Source organism: Anas acuta, chromosome 17 (genome assembly GCF_963932015.1).
Source record: "Anas acuta chromosome 17, bAnaAcu1.1, whole genome shotgun sequence".
NCBI classification, from domain to species: domain Eukaryota; kingdom Metazoa; phylum Chordata; class Aves; order Anseriformes; family Anatidae; genus Anas; species Anas acuta.
This window is the reverse complement of record NC_088995.1, coordinates 5,139,050-5,160,749: the sequence shown is the minus strand read 5'-3', so window position 1 is coordinate 5,160,749 and position 21,700 is coordinate 5,139,050. Positions and strand designations below refer to the sequence as shown.

Below are 21,700 nucleotides of genomic sequence, written 5' to 3'. Positions count from 1 at the left end.
GCCCCGCCTCCTTCCGCCTGCCCGCCCGGTAGTGGTAGGGGAGGGCGGGGCTGCGTGGGGGGACTGGGAGAGACTGGGGGGGGACTGGGATGGGATTGGGGGGAACTATGGGATACTGGGATTCGGCTGGGGGGGAACTGGGGGAGACTGGGAGGAACTGGGATGGGGCTGGGGGGCACTGGGATGGGACTGGGGGGCACTGGGGGATACTGGGATGCGACTGGGAGGAACTGGGGGGCACTGGGATTGGATTGGGGGGAACTATGGGATACTGGGATTCGGCTGGGGGGAACTGGGGGAGACTGGGATGGGGCTGGGGGGAACTGAGTGGAATTGGGGGGCACTGGGATGGGACTGGGGGGCACTGGGGGATACTGGGATGCGACTGGGAGGAACTGGGGGGTACTGGGATGGGACTGGGAGGGACTAAGTGGAATTGGAGGGTGCTGGGATGGGACTGGGGAACACTGGGATGAGGCTGTAGGGCTCTGGGGAGCGCTGGGAGGGAACTGGGAGGCACTGGGATGGTACTGGGAGGAACTGGAGGGGACTGAGTGGAATTGGGGGATGTTGGGGAGCACTGGGAGGGAACTGTGAGGAACTGGGATGGCACCAGGGGAAACTGGGAGGGGAATAGGGTGGAACTGGGATGGGACTAGGGGGGCACTAGGATGGAACTGGGAGGAACTGGAGGGAATTGGGATGGGCAGCACATGTGGCAGGCATCAAAGCCCAGCACCAAAGGGGCTGCAGGGAGCGGTGCCTGACCCCAAAGCACAGGGAGAAGCAGCTCCCCCCAAAAACCCAGTGCCGGGGCCTGGCTCCCTGCAGGCAGCTCCGCGTCCAGACCCCGCGGCTTCCCCGCCGGCTGCCAAACCCACAGGGCGCTGCCGCCAGCAGCCCGTACTGGTGGAACTGGCCTGGCCCTGGCTAAAAATACAGCACAAAACACGCGGCAGGGCCCGGCCCAGCCCTGGGCTGCAGCAGGAGGGGAGTCCCCGGGTCGCTGTGCCACCACCCTCTGCAAAAACAGCCGAAATTTGTTCAAATCGAGACCCCTCCTAAAAGGGGAAACGCAGTGGGCGAGCTACTGAGGACCCCAGGGCACAGGGATTGGGGCAGGCAGCCCCCAAGCCCTATCCTGATTTTTTTCCAAAAAAATCTGCGGGTCCTCAGCAGCGGAGCGAGAAGCTCTGATAACAGTTGTTTTGTAGGAGATACACACGGACGGGCTGCTCCGACGTTTATCTGTAATATTGAGATGGAAGCGCTGCTGGCAGGGCTCCACCGGAGCTATTTCCAGCTCTCCAGGCGGGTGTTTTCCTGCAGGAGCGTGGGGCTGGGTGCTCGGCCCTGCCAGGCTGAGAAACGGGGCTTGGCTGCGGCGGAGGCTGGAAATGTCAGCGCAGAGTCCAGCGGGAACCATCGAGGAACGGCCCCTGGCTGGGCTGGGCAGGGCGGCCGGGTTCTTCTTGCACAAGCACCGTGGCTGCTCACAGCACCAGTGGGTGCAGCCAGAGGAGGGGAAAAAAAAAAGAAAGAGCTGCGTGACCTTAAATACAGTCCTGTCCTACGCAGGGTGCAGAAATGTGACTTCTCCATTTCAGAGCTTTCTCTGCAGTTTTTTTAGCAGCTCTGGAAAACAGCGCTGCCAGTGAGCTACTCGCACGCTGCTTTAGCGAACCTCCACTGCAGTGGCTCCAAGCTCTGCCCCCCGTTTTGTTTTCCCCCACGAAAAGGTCGTTCCCGTTGTCCCAACCCTACCCCACTGTCATTGTCTGGTTTTTAGAAGCAAGAGGAAAGCCATGAGCCTGCCTTCCTGCACATCCTCCGTACACCCAAACAGCCTGCCCACACCTGCAGAGAAGCGATTTAATTCGGCATCCTGCGGCTCGAGGGGAGCGGGGCTGCGCTCGCAGACACGTGGGCACCTGGCAGCTGCGGCAGCTGGAGCAGGAGAAGCAGCAGCCACCTGGGCTGGGCCCGTGCCAGGCACCTTCCCTGCAGCTTCCTCGGCTGCCTGCCCCACCGTGAGCACACAGGAGGCCGTAGGATGTCGTCTCTTCGCTCCTGATTCATCTCTCCATCCCCCAGAGCACAAAATAAGGTAAACAGGATCCTTCTGTGATGCCTGGACACCGCACAAAAGAAAGCAAAACAAACCCGTGGCTGCAAGGGGAAGCAGCAGACAGCCCACCATCCTCGGCCACCTCATTACCTGCCCAAAGCTTAACCTGGCCTCGCCGTGCCGGGGTTGTGGGCGCTTCGAACTGCCTGATAGCTTCGAGAAAGATAAGGGAATGATCTGTTCTGCGGATCTGAATGCTCTCCGGAACCAGGAGATGCAAACTGCATGGTAGTGTGAAACACCCTCCCAAGAAAATTCCCACTAATGAGATTTAAGCTCAAAACCACCTCACTATACCCCTACACAAACGTGTGTACACATGTGTGTGTTATGGTTGGGAACACATGGGTAGCACTGAGAAAAAATTTAACAAAACCCTTTTCTTGAAGCCTTTCCTAGGATAAAATAATTGATTTTAAAGACCAGTGCACTTCCCCACAACCCATCCAGGACCGGAGAGCTATGAAGTCAGACCCACCTCCACCTAAAAAGCCCGAACCCCCCCAAGAACGAGAGCTGCCACAAACGGGACCTCGCACCGAGATGCGTGTTTATTAAAACAAATCACGGGCTGTACAGAACAAGCACGAAGCTGCTGAGCATGCAGTCCCGGATCTCCTTTATCGCAAGGGACAGCCATGCACACTTACACTGAGAGAGGATAAAACTCCAAGTCAGGGTCAGCGCAAGAGGCTCTTGCAGATAGATTTGAGACAGAAAAAGAACAAGGGGCTTAGCAAGTACACTGAGAAAGAAGTTTTCAATTAGAAAAAGGGTTAAATAAAGCAGCAACCACTGTGGCCAGACAGATGATGTTCTTGGTCAGTATAAATCCCTCAAAGATGGATCTAGACTAAGCTGGGCATGACCTCAATGTGGCTTCTCTGGGGAATTTACCGGGGAGACAGCAAACCTGGACACCAGCACTCTAGCAAAGCATCGATCACTAACAGACCGCTGCAGTTACGTACTAGCTCACTACACTCGCACAGCTTTCAGGGCTCTACCAGCCTCCTCCCACTCTTTAGCCACCCAAGCACTGGGTTCACAGTCTCTCTTCTCAAACAAGCTGGTAGGCAGTCTGCAGCTTGTCACAGTGGCCCCTAAAAGGCTGGAGGATTCGAATAGTTGGGGCTACACAAGTGGCAAAGGAGCCGTTACATCTCCGGGCTCCATGGCTCCTATTTCTTCCTGCCTCCTCTTTCTTTGAGTGCCAGGTGAATCAGAGAGCCACTTGTCATGTTATAATAAGCCAGGGAGTTTGAATCCTTGATGAAGATGCCCTGAGGAGAAAAGGAAATAAACAACGGTCACAGCAGAAACCTTAATGGTCCCTTCCCACAAAACCCCACATAGACAAAGCCTTCCTGGCCCTACTCTCAAACTGGAGTGATGACAAAACACTGCAGGCTTAGATAAAGCCTGGAGAGGTCCCAAAGTCTCACAAGACTGGCACGGGAAGAGGTGGGTAGGCTGGGAATTACACAAGTGTAGGAATTGGCAATACACAATACACACCTCTACAAATACAGAAAGAGTCAGTTGCCAGAACAGATGAAGCTGTTTAGTTCCCCCTCCTTTTTTTTTTTATCCTTTAAATAATTTTTATTTCTTGCTAAGGGTTAACACTGTCTGCCCACAGAAAAATTCCTGGGGAGGTAAGAGCTCAAAGTTCACTGCTTAGGCAGCAGGTTGTGCCTGGGCACATGCATGACTGAAAACAAATGAGAAAGGCACTGCTCCTTTTTAACAACAGCTCCAGTCTCAAGAGACCTCTTTTCCCTTTAGTGTTTTGGTGAAAATCCTTTCAGAGTCCCCAGAGTTTCAAGACATTCTTGCCCAACCTTCCGGAGTGTGAGACAGAACAGCAGGGGCAAAATGCTGTATTTAAACGCAAAAAATCACAACCAGCCCCACCCCCTCAATAAAACTGGTTGATTTCAGAGAACATATTAAGGCTTTGAGGCCTCATCTGCAATAGTGAGGATGTGAAATTCCACTGATGCTACCTCCTAGAGGCCTGTCCTGCTGAAACAGCGCACAGCACTGTAACCAAGTGTGCTGTACAGACAGGAAATCCATTCCCTCTGCTCTTCCCAATATCTCAGTGGGCACAACTTTTTCTTTAAAAAAAGACCAGTTTTGTGTGAGAAAGCACCGAAACAAAAACAGCGTTTGAAGGACATATACCCACCTCGTACTGCAGCTTCTGTTTCCCAGCGGGCATCCCCGTGGCCTCATGGATCTTAACCTTTATAACAGACACCTACGAAGAATTAAAGAGCTTCCTCAGGCTTTTTCCACACCATACAGACAGCCAGCACTGCACCCCCAGCCACACAGCCTGGCAAGAGGCCACAGCGTGGGGAATTTCCAGTTTTATAGCTCCTGTCATGCAACTCTCAACACGGAGATGCTCCACAACAGAAGAGCAAGGGATAAAGGCCAGGTTAATAAGCTACACACCTGGTCTGACAGCGGCAGGGTGAACACCAACACTTGGCCGTTCAGTTTCCATTCCGTCTTGTCCTGCATGTTGGGAACCTGGACTTTGACCGTGACAGGACCCTGCAAGGAAACAAAGATAAAGTCTCTCACAGGCAAGGAGGCTCAGGGCTGTGATAAGAGCAGCAGACAAAGTATTTATAGACCTTCCCAATACTAATCGCTTATCTTGACTGCTCAGTGAACACACAGAAGTATTATTTGTCTCAGTATTGAGAAAGTCAGTTTGCCGTTACCAAAACAAAACCTTTACTTGGATTTCTCCCCTTAGTCCCTCATTAGGCTGCTGTTCGCTAAGCATCACACGCATTCTGAGTTATCACAGAGGGAACACAAGCAGCATTAAGCAGGAGGCAGCTCTGCAGTGCAAGTGTCCAGAAAAAAACAGCATTCCCTTCTTAAAGGACTTCAAACTCAACCCTAGCTGATGCCACTGCTCAGGAAGGAATTCAGCCCAACGTCCCGTTCACGTTGTTACAGAATGTCACATTACCATACTACCATGTTGACATTGATATATTAAATCTCCTTGCATCTCCAGCTTAGCAGTCTTCTGCTTAAAAGCTTATCAGCATTAGCTCTTCTTTACATTACTATAAACCTGTTTCTCGCTGCCCTTAATTACAGAAGAGTACCATCTCACTAGGCTTCTGTGTGCAGCGCTCTGCTGCTCTTTCCAATAAAATATAGGGCAGTTCAGCTCACTCAGGTACAACAGGAGGAAGGAGCCCTCTCAGAAAGTCACTGTCTCATGAAATACTTGCACATCAGCTCCCCTCTGTGTCCTCAATGGACTTTACATCCCCTTTGGGTACAGGAGGCTGAACAAACAGCCCAGAAGGGCAAGGACTTCTGACCAAGCAGCCAGGCCACACGCATACCTTGTTCCTGCGCAGGAACTCCTCCTCTGGAATCAGGCTGTCCTCACTCTTCAGTTTCTTTGAAACCGGCTCATCCTCCATCGGTGGTGGTGGGTGAACAGGGGGCATCGGGGCTGGGGAAGGAACCGGAGCCACGGGAGGTGCTGGAACGAATGCTGAAACGGGATGAGGGAAAAGCACAACCTGCAGTCAGCCACCGAGTACACAGCAGATAATCCCTTACATAAACTCTACTAGCAAACTAAAAAAGGCTGAAAATAAACGCCACAATACACGCAGGAAGTTAACACAACCAACAGCAACATGCAAACTTTAAACATTAGATCTATTTTACATTGGGAAACAGTCCAGGAAAAGACAACAAGCAGCGTAAGAGTTTCCTGCAGATCTTGCAGAAAAGAAAATGCTCTCCGTTTGGCATGCAGCGGTGCCAGCACTTCAATTTAGAAAAAAAAAAAGGACAAAGCGGAAGAAGCGTTTTCATGTTGTGCTTTTTAACTTAAAATCACCTCACGCTATGAAGCCACTATGAGGAATGGAGCCAGACAACAGCTCTTCCTCCTGCAGCAGCAACTTCCCTAACCAGCTGTAACACCCAGCGAGGTGCTGGCAGATCAGCTTTACTCTGGTCCCTGTTGGAAAGCAGCACAGATCCCCAGCATTCACCTGGTCAAACCCCCAGGGATACCGAGGGAGGACACTGGAGCCCAGAAGCAGTGCTGCCAGGTTAAGTCTTATAAAACACAAGAAAAGTCCTTAAAGATGAGATTTCTGGTTTGCAGTCCTGGTTACCATTATCAGAGGCACAAAAAGAAGAAGGGAATCAAAGCTCAAGCTCACGCTAGATGGGAGCTGGCTGACAATTAACGGGAAAGAGCTGAAGTTACTGACCTGTCGGCACGATCATGGGAGGCGGGCGGGGGCTCATGATGGGAGGAGCGGAGGGCGGCATGGGGACAACGTTGATACGTGGGGTGTGGATTATTGGTGGCATAGGGGTGGCTATGACAGACCCCGGAGGCAAACGGACCACAGAAGTCATTGGGGGACGAGGCATGACAGGAACAGCAGAAACAACGGCGGCACGAACAGGAGGGGGCATCTGGAGAGAGAGAGAGAGGTCATTTTTCTTAGCAGATGCATGCAATGATCATCTCAGTGCTGTCTGCAGTCCTGATTAAAATAACCAAGACAACACACTGAGGATTCCTGCTGGGCAAAGACCTGCTGGGAACCTCTGCGTGCTCACCGTATGGCCAGCCCGAGCTTCCTGTAAACAGGCACAGAAACCTCATTAACACATCAAGCAGTTCTTCCTTCCCTCGCCACTCAGGAACCAGGCCGCGAGCCACACGGCGATCCTGGAGCAGGAGCTCTCAGGGTCACAGCAGAACCCCCGGTGCACAGGAACCTGGGGCTGTGAGGCATCTGTGATTTCTCACCTGCCACTGCTTTCGTTTTCCGCATCACGTCTTTTTACATTAAAAAAAGAGGCCCCCACCCATGCATTTATTAGCCATGCTTCCTTCCTCCAAGGAGGCACCACCCACGTTTTTCCCCAGCCCAGCTAATCAAGTCTTTTTGACACTGCTAAGGATGAGAGATTTCACTTCTGTCTTATTTTCACTTTTAACAACAAGGTCAACAGGGAACCTCTGAAGGCCTAGGAGCCATTTGGAAACGCTAACTTCACCCAAAATCTGCTTCCAGCCAGTGGCCTGCTATAACCCTTGAGCTTTGTCAGGACTCCTTTCTAATTAACTACAGCCACAGCTGTCTACTTTCGGACACCCAAGCACTTACTGTGGGTGGACGAGGCACAGATGTGATGGGCTGAGCACTCGCTGGGGGATTTGATGCTGATGAAGGAGGGGGAGGCTGGGGCATTTCGTTGGGTTTGCTGGGACCAATCTTCTCCTTGCTGTCATCTTCTGGCACCAGTCCCTTGGCCTTATGGATAGCTTCAATTTGCTCTTGAAGAGTAATATTGGCCTGAGCAGCCTGTTGCGTGCGGGCCATGCTGCCTGAGTGGCCATCCCAGGTCACCTGACAGGATAAAATACATCAGAATAACCCCAGCCCACAGAGACCACGATGAGAGCTACAAAGAGATCAAGACACCAGTTTTACAGCAAGAACAAGCTTCAAAAGACCCCTCTCTCTGAGCATTCACAATACTACAAGAACTCGTTCCCACTCTACCTTTTCCTCTGGTTTCTGGATTTCTTCTTCACCAATCTTTTTACCAATGGCAGTTTCTTCCACACCAAAGATATCGGTACGGCGTTCTGCCAGCTGCTTCAAGCTGCTTTCGATATCCAAACCTACAGGAAAAAAGGAATTGTGTCACTTCAGGTAAGAATTCCCAGTCAAACAGGATCACAAAGAGTCACAACTCTTTAACAAATCATTAAACTATTTGGCACCCATTGGCTTAGTGCTGTTCTTTTCAGAGAGGGACTGCAACTGATGGCCGGTCAGCAGCAGCCGACGCTCTTTGCCTTTAATTCTGCAGAAGGGCTTCAACGTACTAAGGACAAAAAGTAGCCATATAATCAGCACACTAAGGACGTAGCACAGAAAGCTACATTAAAGACAGTCCTTATCAGTGGCAACTAGGGGGAGTGAGGACGCACGCTAAGAAGTTCATAGCACTGATCTAGGAAGTGGGTTTTACAGGCTTTGTCAGACGCTCGAGCTGACCTGGGGCATAGACCTCATCGTCGCTCTGCTTTTCACGGATAGATCGATCACGCTGCTCCAGCCACCGAGGATCCAGGAGACCAATCCGCATGTGTTCTTGCATTTTGCTGGCAGGAATTTTCTCCCCAGTGATGGGGGAAACGAGATACTCATCCGGAGCTGGGGCAGGCGGCAATGGTTTTGAGGCTGGAAAAACAAAACCACAGCCATTAAAAAACACACCACCAGAGGATGTGGCCTAGAAACAAACGCTTTTGTGATTACACAGTAAGAAATGAAGTCGGCCTTCAACAGCCCGATTTACCTTTGGGATCGTAGTCTTTCCGCACAATGACCTGGTCTGGTGTTGGAGGAAGAGGTGGCGGCATTGGGGTTTCTGGTGGAGGAGGAACCTTCTGACTTTCATCTTCATCATCTGAGCCCTTAAGAAAAACAAAGTCATAAAGTTCCAGTAGTCAAACACCCACACAAAAGATGTGAGAACGGCATAGAATTTCTCTGTAGTACTGGTAGGAGCAATTGTGCAGCTTCAAAGCAACTGAGCTATTTTGCCTCTGGACATCTATTCTACAGCGATTCCTCAGGGTAATCAGGAATTAAAAGATTCAGTAGACCCAAATAAAGGAAGCAAGTACTCCTCAGCTTCCACATTACCACAGCAGGGCAAGCAGGGGCTTACGGTTAACCATGGCCTTGTTCCTTGTTAACAGCAAAACAGCTAATATACTGTGGTTAGAGGAAGAGCCTAAAATTCATCAGTCTTCAAATGTTCCAGACTCCAATGTAGAAGAAAGCCTAAAAGACTCAGTCACAGAAATACCAAATTCACATCCCTAGGTTTCAGAATTCCCAGGTTTCTCTTGTAAATTGTATTGTCATGGAAAATATTAATAATATCGTATTACAGCATTTTGGCAGAAACAGGTTGTTTTGAAATTCCATCAGAAGCAAAGAAATCTCATTTCCTCAAGAAACTGAGGAACTTATTGCAATGAAGATGAAGAACACCATAAACCAGTCACAAATCTCACGAAGCAAAAGTGATGCTGATTCTGTTGGCTACCTACCTCATCCATATCCTGCACTTGTGTGTCTTGATCCAGCTGGGTCGGGGGCTCATCTGTTTTCTCTTGCTTTTCATCTTCTTCATCTGACTCCACCTCCATTTCCACCTCCTCACTTTCCCCAAACTTCTCATAACGCTCCTGGATGAGGATTCGAGCTCCCAACTCTTCTGGAGTGGTGGGAGGAGGAAAATTCCCTACAAAGCAGAAAACAGACCAGGTTGCTCAAAGCTTCATCCAGCCTGGCCTTCAGCAACCCCAACTGCCTCAGGCTGTCTTCACAGCAGAGGTGCTCCAGCCCCCTGAGCATCCTCATGGCCCTTCTCTGGACTTGCTCTAATAGGACCACGTTCTTCTTAAACTGTGGAGCCCCAGAGCTGAACCCCCAGTACTTGCTGTCCTGCTGCAGGTGGAAAAACAGACACCTGTGCAGCCCTTTGTGCAAGGAGAACATTACTGACTCCAGGAAAAAATAAAAAAAAATCCAGCCCTACCCTGTCATTAAGAGGCTTTCCCATTCATCTTTGAGGGATATACAGCTGTAAAACCCCATGTCTGCCTAAAACCAGCATTGTACTCAGAGGAAGCAGAGTTTCAAAGAGGTTACAAAGCCTAACCTCAGTACCTTGTTCATTGGGCTGAAAGTCCACTGTTTCCACAACCACAAAGTCGTGCCAATCAATCTGGGCATAAGCAACACGCTCCTTTTCCTTCTCTTCCTCTTCCTTCTTTCTCTCTCGCTCTTGGAACTTTGCCCACTCCACTCTGTAATACACCTGCACAAGCAGACATAAAGCTAGCACCAAAAAATATACAAAAATCATCTGCGCAGCATCTAAAGTTTATCCTACCAACACCGTCAAGGCATTCACGCAAGGACCACTTCAGAGGCTTGGCAGAGCAAATAAATAGTTGTATTTTACAGAGAAACTACAGGTTTGCCTATTGAGCAGAGTACTGCACCAGCTTCATGGTGGTTTTCTAAAGCTGGAACTGCAACCTTCTTGAGTTAAGACCAAGCTACCCCAGTATGACATGATTTGTGTATTGTTGAGGATTCACAATCAGCAAACAATTCACAGGGTTGTAATAAAAAGTCTGCAATGTCACCTCTCCAAAGCACAAGCAGCCTTTGTGATGAAGACAGAAGTTAAAAAAACATATTGATAGAACTGCAAGTGACTGAGGTGCCACAGTGAAGTTGTCTGAGAAGGAAAATTATTTGGGAATGGCATCATGCACTTATCTATGCCTCTGCAGTGCCACACGTGAACAAACAGTACCTAGGAGCTTGAAAGTGAGCTTGAGTACCCTGATATTCAAGTCACCCTTGTGACTACAAGGGACACACCCATCTTACGTGGAATCTGTATTGGATGCCAGTAAATTAGAAGCATGCAAAGAGAGAATTCAAAGTGTAACTGAAATGCTTCAGCAATTTGGAAAATGATTCATGCAATACCTGATCTAGGACTTCCTTGGGATTTTCAGCCTCCTTCTTGAGTTTGATGAGTAAGCCTTTTGGTGGGATCAGGATCTGGAACATATTTTGTGTGACAGTTGGCAATGACTTTTTTGACAAAGTCTCCTTAAAAGCAACTATTATCTTTCCACATAGAAAAAAACATCAGCAGACCCCTGGGACTACGTTCCATTTCTTCTGTTGCTACTGTATTAATTATTCCTTGTACCTGAGCTTAAAATATTCACTCTTTGCCCTTTTATCTATAGTTAGTATTTTTTAAAATGTAACTTTTATTTATGTTGCTATAGTGTTTGATACACTTGAGTAGCAACCCACCCCATTCAGCTCTGCACATGCCCACAACAACAAGCAAGAAATCTCTTTTTAAAGGGCAAGATTTAAGGGACGGACTCCTAGACCTGTACACATTTCTTGTCTGTTTTGTAGAGCATCTGTAGTCTTCAAAATCAACACTGCTGCTGAGGAAAGCAGCTTCACAGGTGAACTGCCACGAGTACCTTCGTGTACTGCTCAACCAGCTTCGTGAAGTAGTTAAACAGGCTGTGCTGCGGGCGAAGGAAGTCAAACTGATAGTTCCTCTGCTCTTTCTGCATCAGCTGCGTCAAGAACTGCCGCCCGTTCCGAGCCACAAACTGCGCCGTCAGCTTCACCACATCCAAGTCAAAGGCCGAGATGGAGGGAGGATCTGCAATGAACTCAAACTCCGGAGGTGGCTCTTTGGGAACAACGGTCTCCTGGATCACCTGGGCCTGCACCTGTGGAGCAGAACGGAGACAACTCCGTGACCGCCATCAAGAAATTGTTACTGAATGCTTGGGAGGGCCCATTTTTCCTTCAGTTGCTGAGGGAAAGTAACATCAGTTTAGATATTCTGGCAACTGCAAGGATAGAAGAAAGTAGTAATGTAAGGTGTATCTGGACACCTGTACTCAGGCCTACTGTAAAATGAATGTTCTACCAGCTAACGACACTGCAGACGGTCAGGACTTTGCTACAACCCTCCCGTGATTACCAGTCCTGCTGTCAGTGCCACACAGCACAGCTGTTGGCCACACAAAGCATGCAAAAGGCTCAGATTCAGTCAGTGCCCTTTTTCCATCCCGTATTTATAAAGACACAACTAAGCAACATTTTGTACTCCACACTTTCAGGGCAAGCTGATCCTTCTGGCAGGAAAAAAACAAACATTTTATATAAGACTGTGCATGCAACAAGCCCAAACTAAACTCCAAGGATTTTAAAGGATTTGTGTATGGCAGGAGTCCTAAAGTCAAACGTTCCAAGTGATCACCAGGGTTAAGTACCGTGTAGATGTACATGAGTAAATGTAATTAAAATAGACTAAGCGATACAAAATAATGCATCTTTCACAAAAACTGTGAGTCACCAGCATCTGGGGGATGCACACCCGCATCAGAAGGAAATCCCAGATGCTAAATTCCATGCCTGCTTCTATGACAAATGTATCATTTGCACCATCTTTCTGCTTAGTATTCTTCTGCTTAACATCGGGGTGTGAGGAACAAGCGGTCAGAGCAAAGTTCTTGACCAAAGTGAAAAGAAACGCTTACCTTCTGTGGAAGCTGCTGCTGAGCAGTTTGCTGCTGTTGCATAACCTTGGGAATAGCAGCCGAGGGCTCCTGGGCCTTGCCCTCTTTGAACTCGCTGACTTTGTGCCGGTAGTATGCATGGTAAGGGTCATTGGGATTCAAGAAATTGAACTTGGGGTTATTTATTTCGTTCTGACGAATTCGAGCTTCAAATTCTGGACCATTTCTGTAGGGTGGAAAAAAGATTAGGCAAATGGGTATCAACTCAGGTACAAACGCCTGTTTCTGTCATAGGAAGACCTGTCTTCTGAGGGGCTGATTCCCTGAATGCTTTTCTCTCCTGTGTGGCAAGAGTTTACCTCTCTCTACCTCCAGGTAACTCTCACCCAATGCAGCAGGTGTTTATACACATACTGGCTATGTGCACATCCTAACTTAGCCTTTAACATTCCACAGTGAACATTTCTCGAGGCAGTTCAACACACACACACACACACACACACACACAAGTATTCAGTCTTGTTTGGCTACACTCACACCGAGCATCTCTGAGCAGATTACACAATTCACTGGAAGATGTTTAGTCCCGTACTAGACTAACAAGTTTTGGAGGCTGGTTTTATTTCAAGAAAGGTCATGCGAGGAGCAGGCAGGTAATCAGCAGCCCATGCAGAAACGAAGCACACTGCACTCAGGAGAGCCACCAGGGTTATTTCCTTTTCTCCCATCCAAGAGAACCGCCGGTTATTTTCAAAGAGCACTTTAGGAAAATTAAAAGCTTGCTGCAGCACACTGCTCTTCATGTTCCCTAGATACCTCTAGGTCTCATTCAGGCACTGAGCCTCTCCCAAAAGCAGATGATGGCACTGCCAGCACTGACACCTTGCGTTTGCTGAATGGACATGTGTCAAACGGAAGGAACTGAAAGGAGCGCAATTTATCTCACTTTTAGGCTCCTCCCCTAACTGTGAGAGCTACACTCATGCTACAGCTCAAGCAGCAAGTTCCAGTCAGCAGGGGAAACATCCCAGGCAGTCCATCTGCCCTCAGACAGGGCAAGATCGCTCCCTGGAGGCGTGCACTTCTTCCCCTCGCTGCAAAGGGAGAGAGGCAGCCGAGCTGGGGAGTGTCAGGCCCAGCTGCTGGCACCGTTTATGAAGCTGCAGGTACACGGGGACAGGACTTGGCTGCAGGGCTCAGCAAGCAGCAGAGTTCTTCATCTGCTATTTGCCTACACATCGTAAAATACAGCCACAGCTGCTGCTGGCTTAATGGCTCAGCAAAGTGCCAGTAACAGGGCTCCCTTTCTACCTGGAATTTTGTCTGCCCTTCGGGTCGGATTTAGAAGAGCTGTCACCTAGCCATTGCAGCACACCTCACAGCGCTCACAAAGGGTTTTATTTGCTGTCAGTGCTTTTCTAGCAGAACACAACCTCTACAACCTCACTGGTATGAGCTCAATCCTCAAGAAACCTTTGTGTAAAGCCAGGGGACTGTGACCTGCTTCAGCTTCTGGAGCTATGCAGACCTCAGCACTAGAAGAAAAGATGCACGAAAATCCCACAAACAGGAGCCAACTCCTGCACTGTTTACCTGGCCACGAAGCTGGCAGTCTTGTCAACGATGTTCCTGACCTCTGGAGGAGGATAAATAATTCCCACCACAGGCTTGGCCGGTGCTGCTTCCTCTTTTGGCTCCTCTTCTGGCTGCAATAAAAAAACATTTTTCTTACAGTTGTCTGTCCAGCTACCTCATAACCACAAAAATTATTCCGAAGATGATGACGCTGGTGGTACAGCGAGACACCTTCCATTGTAGGGTTTGCAAATAGTGAAGGCAGCGAATGCAAACAGCCCAAATCCCAACTGCTAACACGAGAAGGAATTTCAAACAACACTGAATAACTCGTTGTAGAGCAGCATCTGGGTGTGACAGCACAGCCTGGCAGACTGTGAACTGACATTGGGTTTATTTTGAATGGGTTGAGTTGGAAAATGCATTTCTCTCTCTCAATTTCTTCACCTATATCTAGAACAGCAGGCCTAACACACCTTCACAAGCTGGCCTGAAATCCCATGCTTAAGGAACGTTCTGTAAGAACACTGTACTCCAAACAGCAACCCCCACGGTGGACAAGAGTGCATTCTCCTCCCCAGCCCCCAAATCATTAAGTTTTTCTGGCAAAAATCCAGTTTAACAACCTGGATCAACAGCCCCAAGAGGTAACGGCACTCCCCAGCTTCCCAGGGCCGGGAGATGATGTTTGTTTGCTCGTCAAGGGCACCTGCTGCAGGGGCTGGCATGGCAGGGTGAGGAGGAAGGCCACGCCATGGGAACCAAAACAAGTCTCCACAGCGCTTTGTGCCTTCAGCCTTGACCCCAAGCGGGTTTGTTTAGATGCTGAGCAAAGGGGCAGTGAAGGGGAGTGCCTGCAACACCACGTGCAGGAGTAACTCGGCTGTGCTGACCAACCTGGGCATCATTCCTACGAGCTCACGGGACTGCCAGGAACCAGAATCACACCGACTGGATCAACGTGAAAAAACAGACAGCTCCTAGCCCTACAGAGATCACATCAGAAGCTCTTTCATTGACAAGAGCAGCTCAGCAAGCTGCTTCCCTCAGCGGTGCCGCAGCCCCAGCACCCTGAGGGCAGCTTTTTCGCTGGGCCGTGCCGTACGGGACGGCTTCGTGGCCTCAATGGGGACATTTTGGAACACCAGGACCTCTGTGAGCTCTGTGAAGACCCCAGGGGCCGACCCGCACCCAGCACAGCACCGAGGGCCGAGCCCTCACCCCCCGCGGCTGCCGCCGTTCCCCAAACCCCAGCGCAGGGCGGCCTCCAGGCCTCGAACCGGGCCTCGCGCTGCCGCTCCTAGGCCCGGACCCTCCGGGACACCTCCCGAACCCCCTCCCCCGGGCCGGGCCCTACCGGTTTGCTCTCTGCGGGTGGTGCCGGCTGTGCCGGAGGCCCGGCCTGTACCGGCCCTGCGGGCATGGCGCTGCCCGGTGCCGCTCGGTGCCGCCCGCGGACAAAATGGCGGCCGCGCCTCACGGAAGGCGCCCAGGCGGCGCTGTGAGGGCGGAGGAGCAGCGCGCATGCGCCTCGGACTGTTCCATTCCTTTAATGGGGGGGGTGTCTCTCTGACGGGATCTCTGCGCGCGGGGCGGACCATTGAGGGGGATCTGGGGGGGGGCCGTTGCCATGGCAACGGGCGCGGCGCGAAGCCGAGGCCCAGGCCCGGCCCCTGCAGGGCCCCGCTCGCCCCGAGCCCCCCCCCAGCGCCCCCCAAAAGCCCCCCGGGGCTAAGCGAGGAGCCCCCTCACGCCTTTCTACCCCTGAAGCCTCCAGTTTTGGGGAGGGGAGGCTTGGACCCTCCCGGGATCGCCTCTGACACCCCCACCCCCTGACACCCACCCCCTGAGCCCCCCAACCCCTGACAACCACCCCTTAGCACCCCCATCCCCTGCCTCCCATACCCCCTGGGCCCCCCACTCCTCGAGCATCCATCCCCTTGACACCCCACTACCCCCTCACAGCCCCCCCCGACAACCCCCCTGACACCCCACTAGCCCCTGACACCCCCCTACCCCCTGACACCCACCCCCTTGACACCCCCATCCCCTGACACCCCCACCCCCTGACACCCCCCTATCCCCTGACACCCCCCACCCCCTGGCACCCACCCCCTGACACTCACCCCCTGACACCCCCGTCCCTGACAACCACCCCCCTGACACCCACCCCCCGACACCTCCACCCCCTGACACCCCCCTTCTGACACCCCCATCCCCTGACACCCCCCCCGAGACCCCCACCCTCTGACACCCCCATCCCCTGACATCCCCCTTCTGACACCCCCTTACCCCCTCATACCCACCCCCAACCCCCCACCCATCCCCAGTGCCACCCCCACCACCCTCAGTCCGTCCATCCATCCGTCCATCCGTCCATCCATCCACCCATGGCGCACCTCCTGGGCCACCCCGGCAGCATGGCGAGCCTGCGGGCTGACCTGCGGGACCTGCAGGGAGCCATCTCCGACGTCTCCTCCCGGGCCGGCCCCGCTCGTTTCCCCTCCTGGAAGTTCCCCGATCAAGTCTCCTGCGAGCTGGACCTGGCGGCGCTGCTGGAGCGCTACGACTACGCCGAGGGCGACCCCGAATTCAGCCAGCATGCCCATGTGGTGCTGCTGGAGCTGCTGGTGGACAGGTGAGAGAGGGCACGGCCGGCACGAAGCATCCCTCCGAAACCTTAAAAAGCCTCAGGCACGGCCATGCTACGAGGCTGGGAGGCAAAAGTGCCTTTTTTTGGGTGAAAGAGATAACGACTCGGTTTTAAAGACAAGCCGTGCCCACGGAGCTGTCTCAATATTTGGCCCTAACGGTTTGGGTTGGATATGGGCAGTGAGTGCCCCAAAACTTTAGGGAGAGCCCCTCGGAACTGCAAGCACGCTGGCAGTGCAGGGGGATTTAACCCCACCAAACCTTGCTCTGGGGAGTCAGCAGCCCCCAGGAGGGGGGCACACGAGTATCCAGCCTCCTTGGCCAGACCTGGGCTGTGGGACAGGGAAGGAAGACAACTTTTGTCGCTGCACTTCAGGCTCAGTGCTATGCTGAGTGCCGCGGGCATGTTCCCTGGTCCTAATATTCTGTTGTTCTGTGTTTCATCCCCATGAAGGCTGCTGCTGCTGCTCCAGAGCTTCACAGGCTACGCAGAAAACCTGCTCAGCGAGCGAGCCGTGCCCCCGGCGCAGGCAGTGGGGCCCTGCATGTCCGCGGGGCTGACGGTGAGGAGGTACTGGCACAGCATGCTGCGACTGGGGGCCTTCTACCAGCAGCTCCTGACCGAGGTGGGACATACGGGGGCGTGCGGGCACCTTGAGCCGAGCACAGGGCTCACAGCAACGGCTTCAACGCCCCCACGATTTGGGAGATCCCCCAGGCACGCACAGGGACACCCTGATTTGTGTGGTGGCCGTGCCAGATGTGCTCCCTGCTCATGACCCCCCTGGTGCTGATCCAGGTGTCAAGTGGGACATGTCCGTCCCATGCTGTCCCTGGCTTCCACCAGGATTTTGGGATGAGGCAGCCCGACTGCCCTTAGTTTTTGGATGAATATTCTGCCCCTTGTGGCTCTGCTGGCCCACGCTGTGTGCGGCTGAGAGGGCTCCGATCGGTGAAATGATTTGTGGCAAAAATACTTTGCCCTGCATTTTGTTTCCCAAATGGTTCCTCTCGTGGCGTAGTCTCAGAGCAAAGGCAGAGCGTTCACCTGGCGTGATCAGGGGAGTGGGCAGCGAGGTGTGGAAGGAGAGAAAATAACAAACATAAAATAAAAAATAAAAAAGCCAGGGAGCACATTTTGCTGCAGAGGCTTTCTGTTGTGAAACCACAGCTCCACTCCATGAGCAGTGGCTGAAAAGCTACCTGGGAGCTTGAGAAATTCAGCCCCTCGGTGTCAGGGAGCGGTGGGGGCAGCCCGTGCTGTGCGTGAGGATCGTTTGGCTTTTAGCCATTGGCTTTGGGAACCCCGAGCACTTGGCTCAGTCCTCCAACAAGCTCAGGGAGTGTCTTTTCTCCCCAAAGAAGGGCTCACTGCCCTCACGGCTTCTTGGCTGCGCTGTCCCCGTCCTTTGTCCCCCTGGTTTTGTCTCTCACGGACTGTTTGCAGCCAGCGTGGTTTGATCTGTGCTCCGTGTTTTGTTCTGTGCTCTCTCCACCAGAAAAAGGCTTGCAGGAGGAACATCCCCACGCTGCAACCCACCCCCAAGGCTGGGAAAACGGAGGAGAGCTTCCAGCCCTGCTTGCCAGCCCTTTCGGAGCCCTGCACCCCCCCGGGTGCTGCCCAGTGCAGCTCCCTGTGCCCGTGGCAGGCTGCCAGCGACGCCTCGGGCAGCATCCCCATGCGGGCAGCGGAGCCATCCCCAGCACCCTGCGACGCCTGTGCCAGCGCCCAGGCCAGCCTGCGTGAGGTGGGCGAAGCCATCACCAGCATCTGCCGGAGCCACAACATCCCCTCGGCTCTCAGCAGGTTCCAGCAGGTGGTGGCAGAGACCGTGGGGAGAAAGATGCTCTCGGCAGCCGAGGTGAAATGCTGGGCCTCGGAGCAAAGCAAGGACCTCTCCCGCATCAGCAAACACCTCCACGCGCTGCTGGAGCTGCTTAACCCTCTGAAATCCGAGCTGGCGGCGGCGAAGAAGCAGAGGGATGAGCTGCAGAAGCAGGCTGAGGACTTCGCCCGCCTGCTTCAGGCGGAGAAGGAGACCCAGGCGCAGAGGAGGAAGGAGGCTGAGCAGAGCCTGGAAGTCAAAAACAAGGAGCATTTGGAGGCTGTAGCCAGGCTGGAGCGGGACAAGGACGACCTACGGAGAGGTACAGTGCTGTCCCCTGCAGGTATTTGCAGAAGCAGGCAGTCCATGGTCAAATCTCAGTCCCAGCACCACAAATGGGGCTTTTGCCACTAGTTTTGGGCGGCTCAAATGTCACCAGTGAGAGCGACTGTTCCCGTTACGGTCACCTGGCCATGGAAATCCCACTTTTATCTATGCCAGCAGCTCCTGGGGCTCCCCCGGAGCAGGTGAGGGCTGGTGAACTGGCATTGCCGCCTGTCCTGATGCTTTCATCCTCTCCCGGCTTCTTCTGCTGCTTTCCCCTCCCCATCATCTCACTTCCCACTCTCTGTGCCCCGTTTCTGCAGCATCTCACGTGCTGGTGGCTGCTCCCCACCGTGGGACAAACGCGGCGGTGGGAGCCCGATGCCATCACTGGGTGAAAAACACCTTGGCACCGTGTTTTGCTGCCCCCTTGTTTTAGTTTCTTTGAGGAGCTGTTTAACGTTTCGTGGTCTTCTGCACTGATTTAGGAGCTGCTCTGCTGGAAGAGCAAATCTCCACCTTAAAGGAAGCGCTGGCTGCCAAGCAGGCTGCTCTGCAGGAGCTGGGTAAGGACCCCGAGGGCAAAAGCTGTAGGGCCCCTAAAGGCACCACCCGGGCTGGGAGCAGCTCCCCCTCCTGCCCAGCTGGGCTCCATGGTGCTGTTGCCTCCCCAGAGATGACCAAAAAGAGCTTGCTGGAGGACCTGAGGACCACGATGGTAGCCAGGAGCCGGGTGCTGGAGCTGGAGGAGGAGGTGCGGCTGCTCACCGACCAGAAGGAGAGCCTGGGGCAGGAGCTGAGCGCGGTCACCACCCAGCTGGAGAAGGAGAAGGCCAAGGTGGAGAGCGTGCTGAGGCACAGAGAGGTACGGCTGCTGCTCCCCGCAGCTGCTCAGCTGCAGCCACAGCCCCTCGTAACCACGGTGCCGCTTCCCCGTGGCTCCAGTGCTGGCACCAGGGCAGCAGAGAGCTGCTGCAGCCCCTGCAGGCTCGCCTCCTCGTGCAGTCCCTGCAGGCCAAGCAGAACGCCCTGCTGCAGCAGCTGGATAGCCTGGACCAGGAGCGTGAGGAGCTGCAAGCCAGCCTAGGGGAGGCCGAGGGGGACAAGGCCCGGCTGGTGGAGCAGCTGGAGGAGAGCCGGGAGCAGCGGGAGCAGAGCGGGCACCAGCTCCGGGCGCAGCAGGTACCTGGCACACGGGGGGAGCAGCTGGCAACCCTCCTGAGAAGGGTGCTCACAAAACTCAGCCCCTTCCCCTTGCTCTGCCCCCCAGGAGCTGCTGGACACACTACAGCAGGAGAAGCAGAGCCTGGAACAATCCGTCTCCGAGCTGCGTGAGGATGTTTCCAGGCTGGAGCAGCAGGCACAGGAGCTGAAGGAGCGGGAGAAGCTCCTGGTGTTCTTCCCCGAGCTCCACGTCCCCGCTGAGACACAGTTTGAGAGTAAGGGAGAGGCAGGGCTAGGGCAAGGGCTTGGTCACGGCTGTGTCTGTCCTTGCTGATTCAGCCAGCAGGTTTAGGACCCAGCCACCACCTGTTGGGGTTGTGCTGGTGCTCCCTGCTTCGGGAAGGCTCATTTCCAGCAAACACCACCCCGCTCGTGTGCTCCCGAGCTGTTGGGACGGGCTCTGCTGCCAGCACCTCCGAGCAGGCTGCAGGCGGCGTGCTGAGCTCGGGCCCTGGCTGTGAGGCGCCGTGGTTTGTTTTATTTGCAGGCACTGGGAACATCGCCGAGGACATGGAGAAGCAGCTGCAGGCCAACGACATCAGGATCGGGGTGCTGGAGCAGGAAAACACGCGGCTCAGGGCCGTGCTGGCCAAATTGAAGGCGGCTGCTCAGCAGGGTGTGCTGCAGGTGAGGCTGAGTCCGAGTCGGGGCTGGGAGCTGGCAGGAGAGGGGTGCACGAGCTGGGGGGGCACCGCGTGCCCCCGGAGGTCAGCCTGGTGGTGAACTGGTGCCAGCAGGGGAAAGCTGCGTTGCCGAGCCCCCTGGTTTGGTTTCCAGCTCCTTTACCTCAGCCCCGCCGCGGCTGTTGTGCCACCACTGAGCTGGCGGTGGCATCCTCCCAGGGCAGAGGCCAAGATCCCCGAGCACGGAGCTGAACGCAGGAGGTTTCACCCCCATCTTCTCTCCTCCAGCTCGTCCCACAGCCCCAGCTGTGGACTCAGCTCAGCAGCCAGCGTGGTGGGGAGGCCGCAGGGTGAGTAGGAACCCGGAGGAAGGCGCTGGGGAGCTTCCCACTCCTTCCTCCCCTCCAACCTCTTCTGCTTCTCCCCTGTGCAGGCCTCCAAGCAGCCAAGGCAGCGGGGACGGCGCAGGGGCACGCGGAGGAGCCACCAGCAGGGCCCGGCAGCGACCTCCTGGCAGCCAGCGCCCAAAGCCACCCTCTGCAGAACCCACAAGCGAGGCCGGACCCTGCCTCTCGCTGCCAGCACGGGGTCTGCTGCTGGCCCCCGACCCCCGAGGGAGCAGCAGCAACGCTGGAGGAACTCGCCCCTTCTCACACCGCACCGGCCCCCACCACAAATAGATGCTGGAGGGAGCTCAGGCAGAACTGAAGCGCTAACGAGCAGCACGCAGCTGCTCCCCCTTCCCTGCAGGACCTCATTACCTGTTGCAAACACGACGGCACCTTCCTTTGGGACACCCGCTCTGCCTCCCCATCGCTCCGAGCCCGAGGAGCAGCGTCACGAGGCGGCGTAGGGAGCCCGGGGAACGGTGCCGTGGCAGCTGGGAGGCGGCAGCGGGGTTGCCAGCTGGCTGCCGGCTGTTGCTTCACCTTGTTTTCGGCAGGGATGCAACGAACCTGTTTGTGTGGTTTCCCTTCTTGTCCCTCTCCGTTGGGCAACGCCGTGGCTTTTGATAAAGCAGGAGGCAGCGGGGCCCTGAGGGCTGGGCTGGCGCATCCCCCGTTCATCTTCTGCAGCGCAGGGGCCCTGGGAAGAGCCCCCCTGTAGCTTTGGGGCTTTGGGGACAGGGGCGGGGCTGGTGCAAGCACTGCTGGCAGCC

The 21,700-nt window shown here is 54.0% G+C and overlaps 2 protein-coding genes and 1 long non-coding RNA gene across 5 annotated transcripts; 2 read left to right on the top strand and 1 right to left on the bottom strand.

Moving 5' to 3' along the window:
- Positions 1 to 306: 306 nt before the first annotated feature.
- On the top strand, positions 307 to 2,727 carry LOC137865802 (uncharacterized). The gene is made up of 2 exons (XR_011102077.1): positions 307 to 2,107; positions 2,518 to 2,727. It is a non-coding gene; the product is annotated as an uncharacterized lncRNA (long non-coding RNA).
- Positions 2,662 to 15,410, bottom strand: SF3A1 (splicing factor 3a subunit 1). The gene is made up of 16 exons (XM_068701243.1): positions 15,250 to 15,410; positions 13,911 to 14,023; positions 12,339 to 12,543; positions 11,265 to 11,522; positions 10,744 to 10,818; positions 9,907 to 10,057; positions 9,285 to 9,478; positions 8,522 to 8,639; positions 8,218 to 8,403; positions 7,717 to 7,838; positions 7,318 to 7,560; positions 6,406 to 6,616; positions 5,515 to 5,669; positions 4,595 to 4,696; positions 4,323 to 4,394; positions 2,662 to 3,411 (listed from the first exon to the last, which is right to left on the bottom strand). The coding sequence occupies exons 1-16, from the start codon at positions 15,313 to 15,315 to the stop codon at positions 3,310 to 3,312; spliced, it is 2,373 nt and encodes a 790-aa protein (XP_068557344.1). The 5' UTR covers positions 15,316 to 15,410; the 3' UTR covers positions 2,662 to 3,309.
- On the top strand, positions 14,742 to 21,580 carry CCDC157 (coiled-coil domain containing 157). 3 transcript variants are annotated; one of them, XM_068701245.1, is made up of 11 exons: positions 14,742 to 15,047; positions 16,312 to 16,530; positions 16,999 to 17,170; positions 18,044 to 18,692; positions 19,183 to 19,260; positions 19,369 to 19,559; positions 19,700 to 19,876; positions 19,965 to 20,133; positions 20,406 to 20,545; positions 20,696 to 20,891; positions 20,975 to 21,580. In XM_068701245.1, exons 2-11 carry the CDS (start codon positions 16,313 to 16,315, stop codon positions 21,247 to 21,249), a joined length of 2,265 nt encoding a protein of 754 aa, XP_068557346.1. In that variant the 5' UTR covers positions 14,742 to 15,047; position 16,312; the 3' UTR covers positions 21,250 to 21,580. The 3 variants fall into 3 exon arrangements, with proteins under 3 accessions (XP_068557346.1, XP_068557347.1, XP_068557345.1); XM_068701246.1 differs by lacking the exon at positions 14,742 to 15,047 and having other exon boundaries at positions 16,229 to 16,530; positions 20,830 to 20,891; XM_068701244.1 differs by lacking the exon at positions 14,742 to 15,047 and having other exon boundaries at positions 16,229 to 16,530.
- Positions 21,581 to 21,700: the final 120 nt, after the last annotated feature.

Excerpts from the sequence above, each read along its gene's own strand:
- CCDC157 (XM_068701244.1), top strand. The coding sequence starts at position 16,283 with ATGGCGCACCTCCTGGGCCACCCCGGCAGCATGGCGAGCCTGCGGGCT. Across the intron at positions 16,531-16,998 it reads CTGGAGCTGCTGGTGGACAG|GCTGCTGCTGCTGCTCCAGA; the intron begins GTGAGAGAGGGC and ends ATCCCCATGAAG. Across the intron at positions 20,134-20,405 it reads CGCTGAGACACAGTTTGAGA|GCACTGGGAACATCGCCGAG; the intron begins GTAAGGGAGAGG and ends TTTTATTTGCAG.
- SF3A1 (XM_068701243.1), bottom strand. The coding sequence starts at position 15,315 with ATGCCCGCAGGGCCGGTACAGGCCGGGCCTCCGGCACAGCCGGCACCA. Across the intron at positions 8,404-8,521 it reads GAAAGACTACGATCCCAAAG|CCTCAAAACCATTGCCGCCT; the intron begins GTAAATCGGGCT and ends TTGTTTTTCCAG. Across the intron at positions 3,412-4,322 it reads AACAGAAGCTGCAGTACGAG|GGCATCTTCATCAAGGATTC; the intron begins GTGGGTATATGT and ends TTTTCTCCTCAG.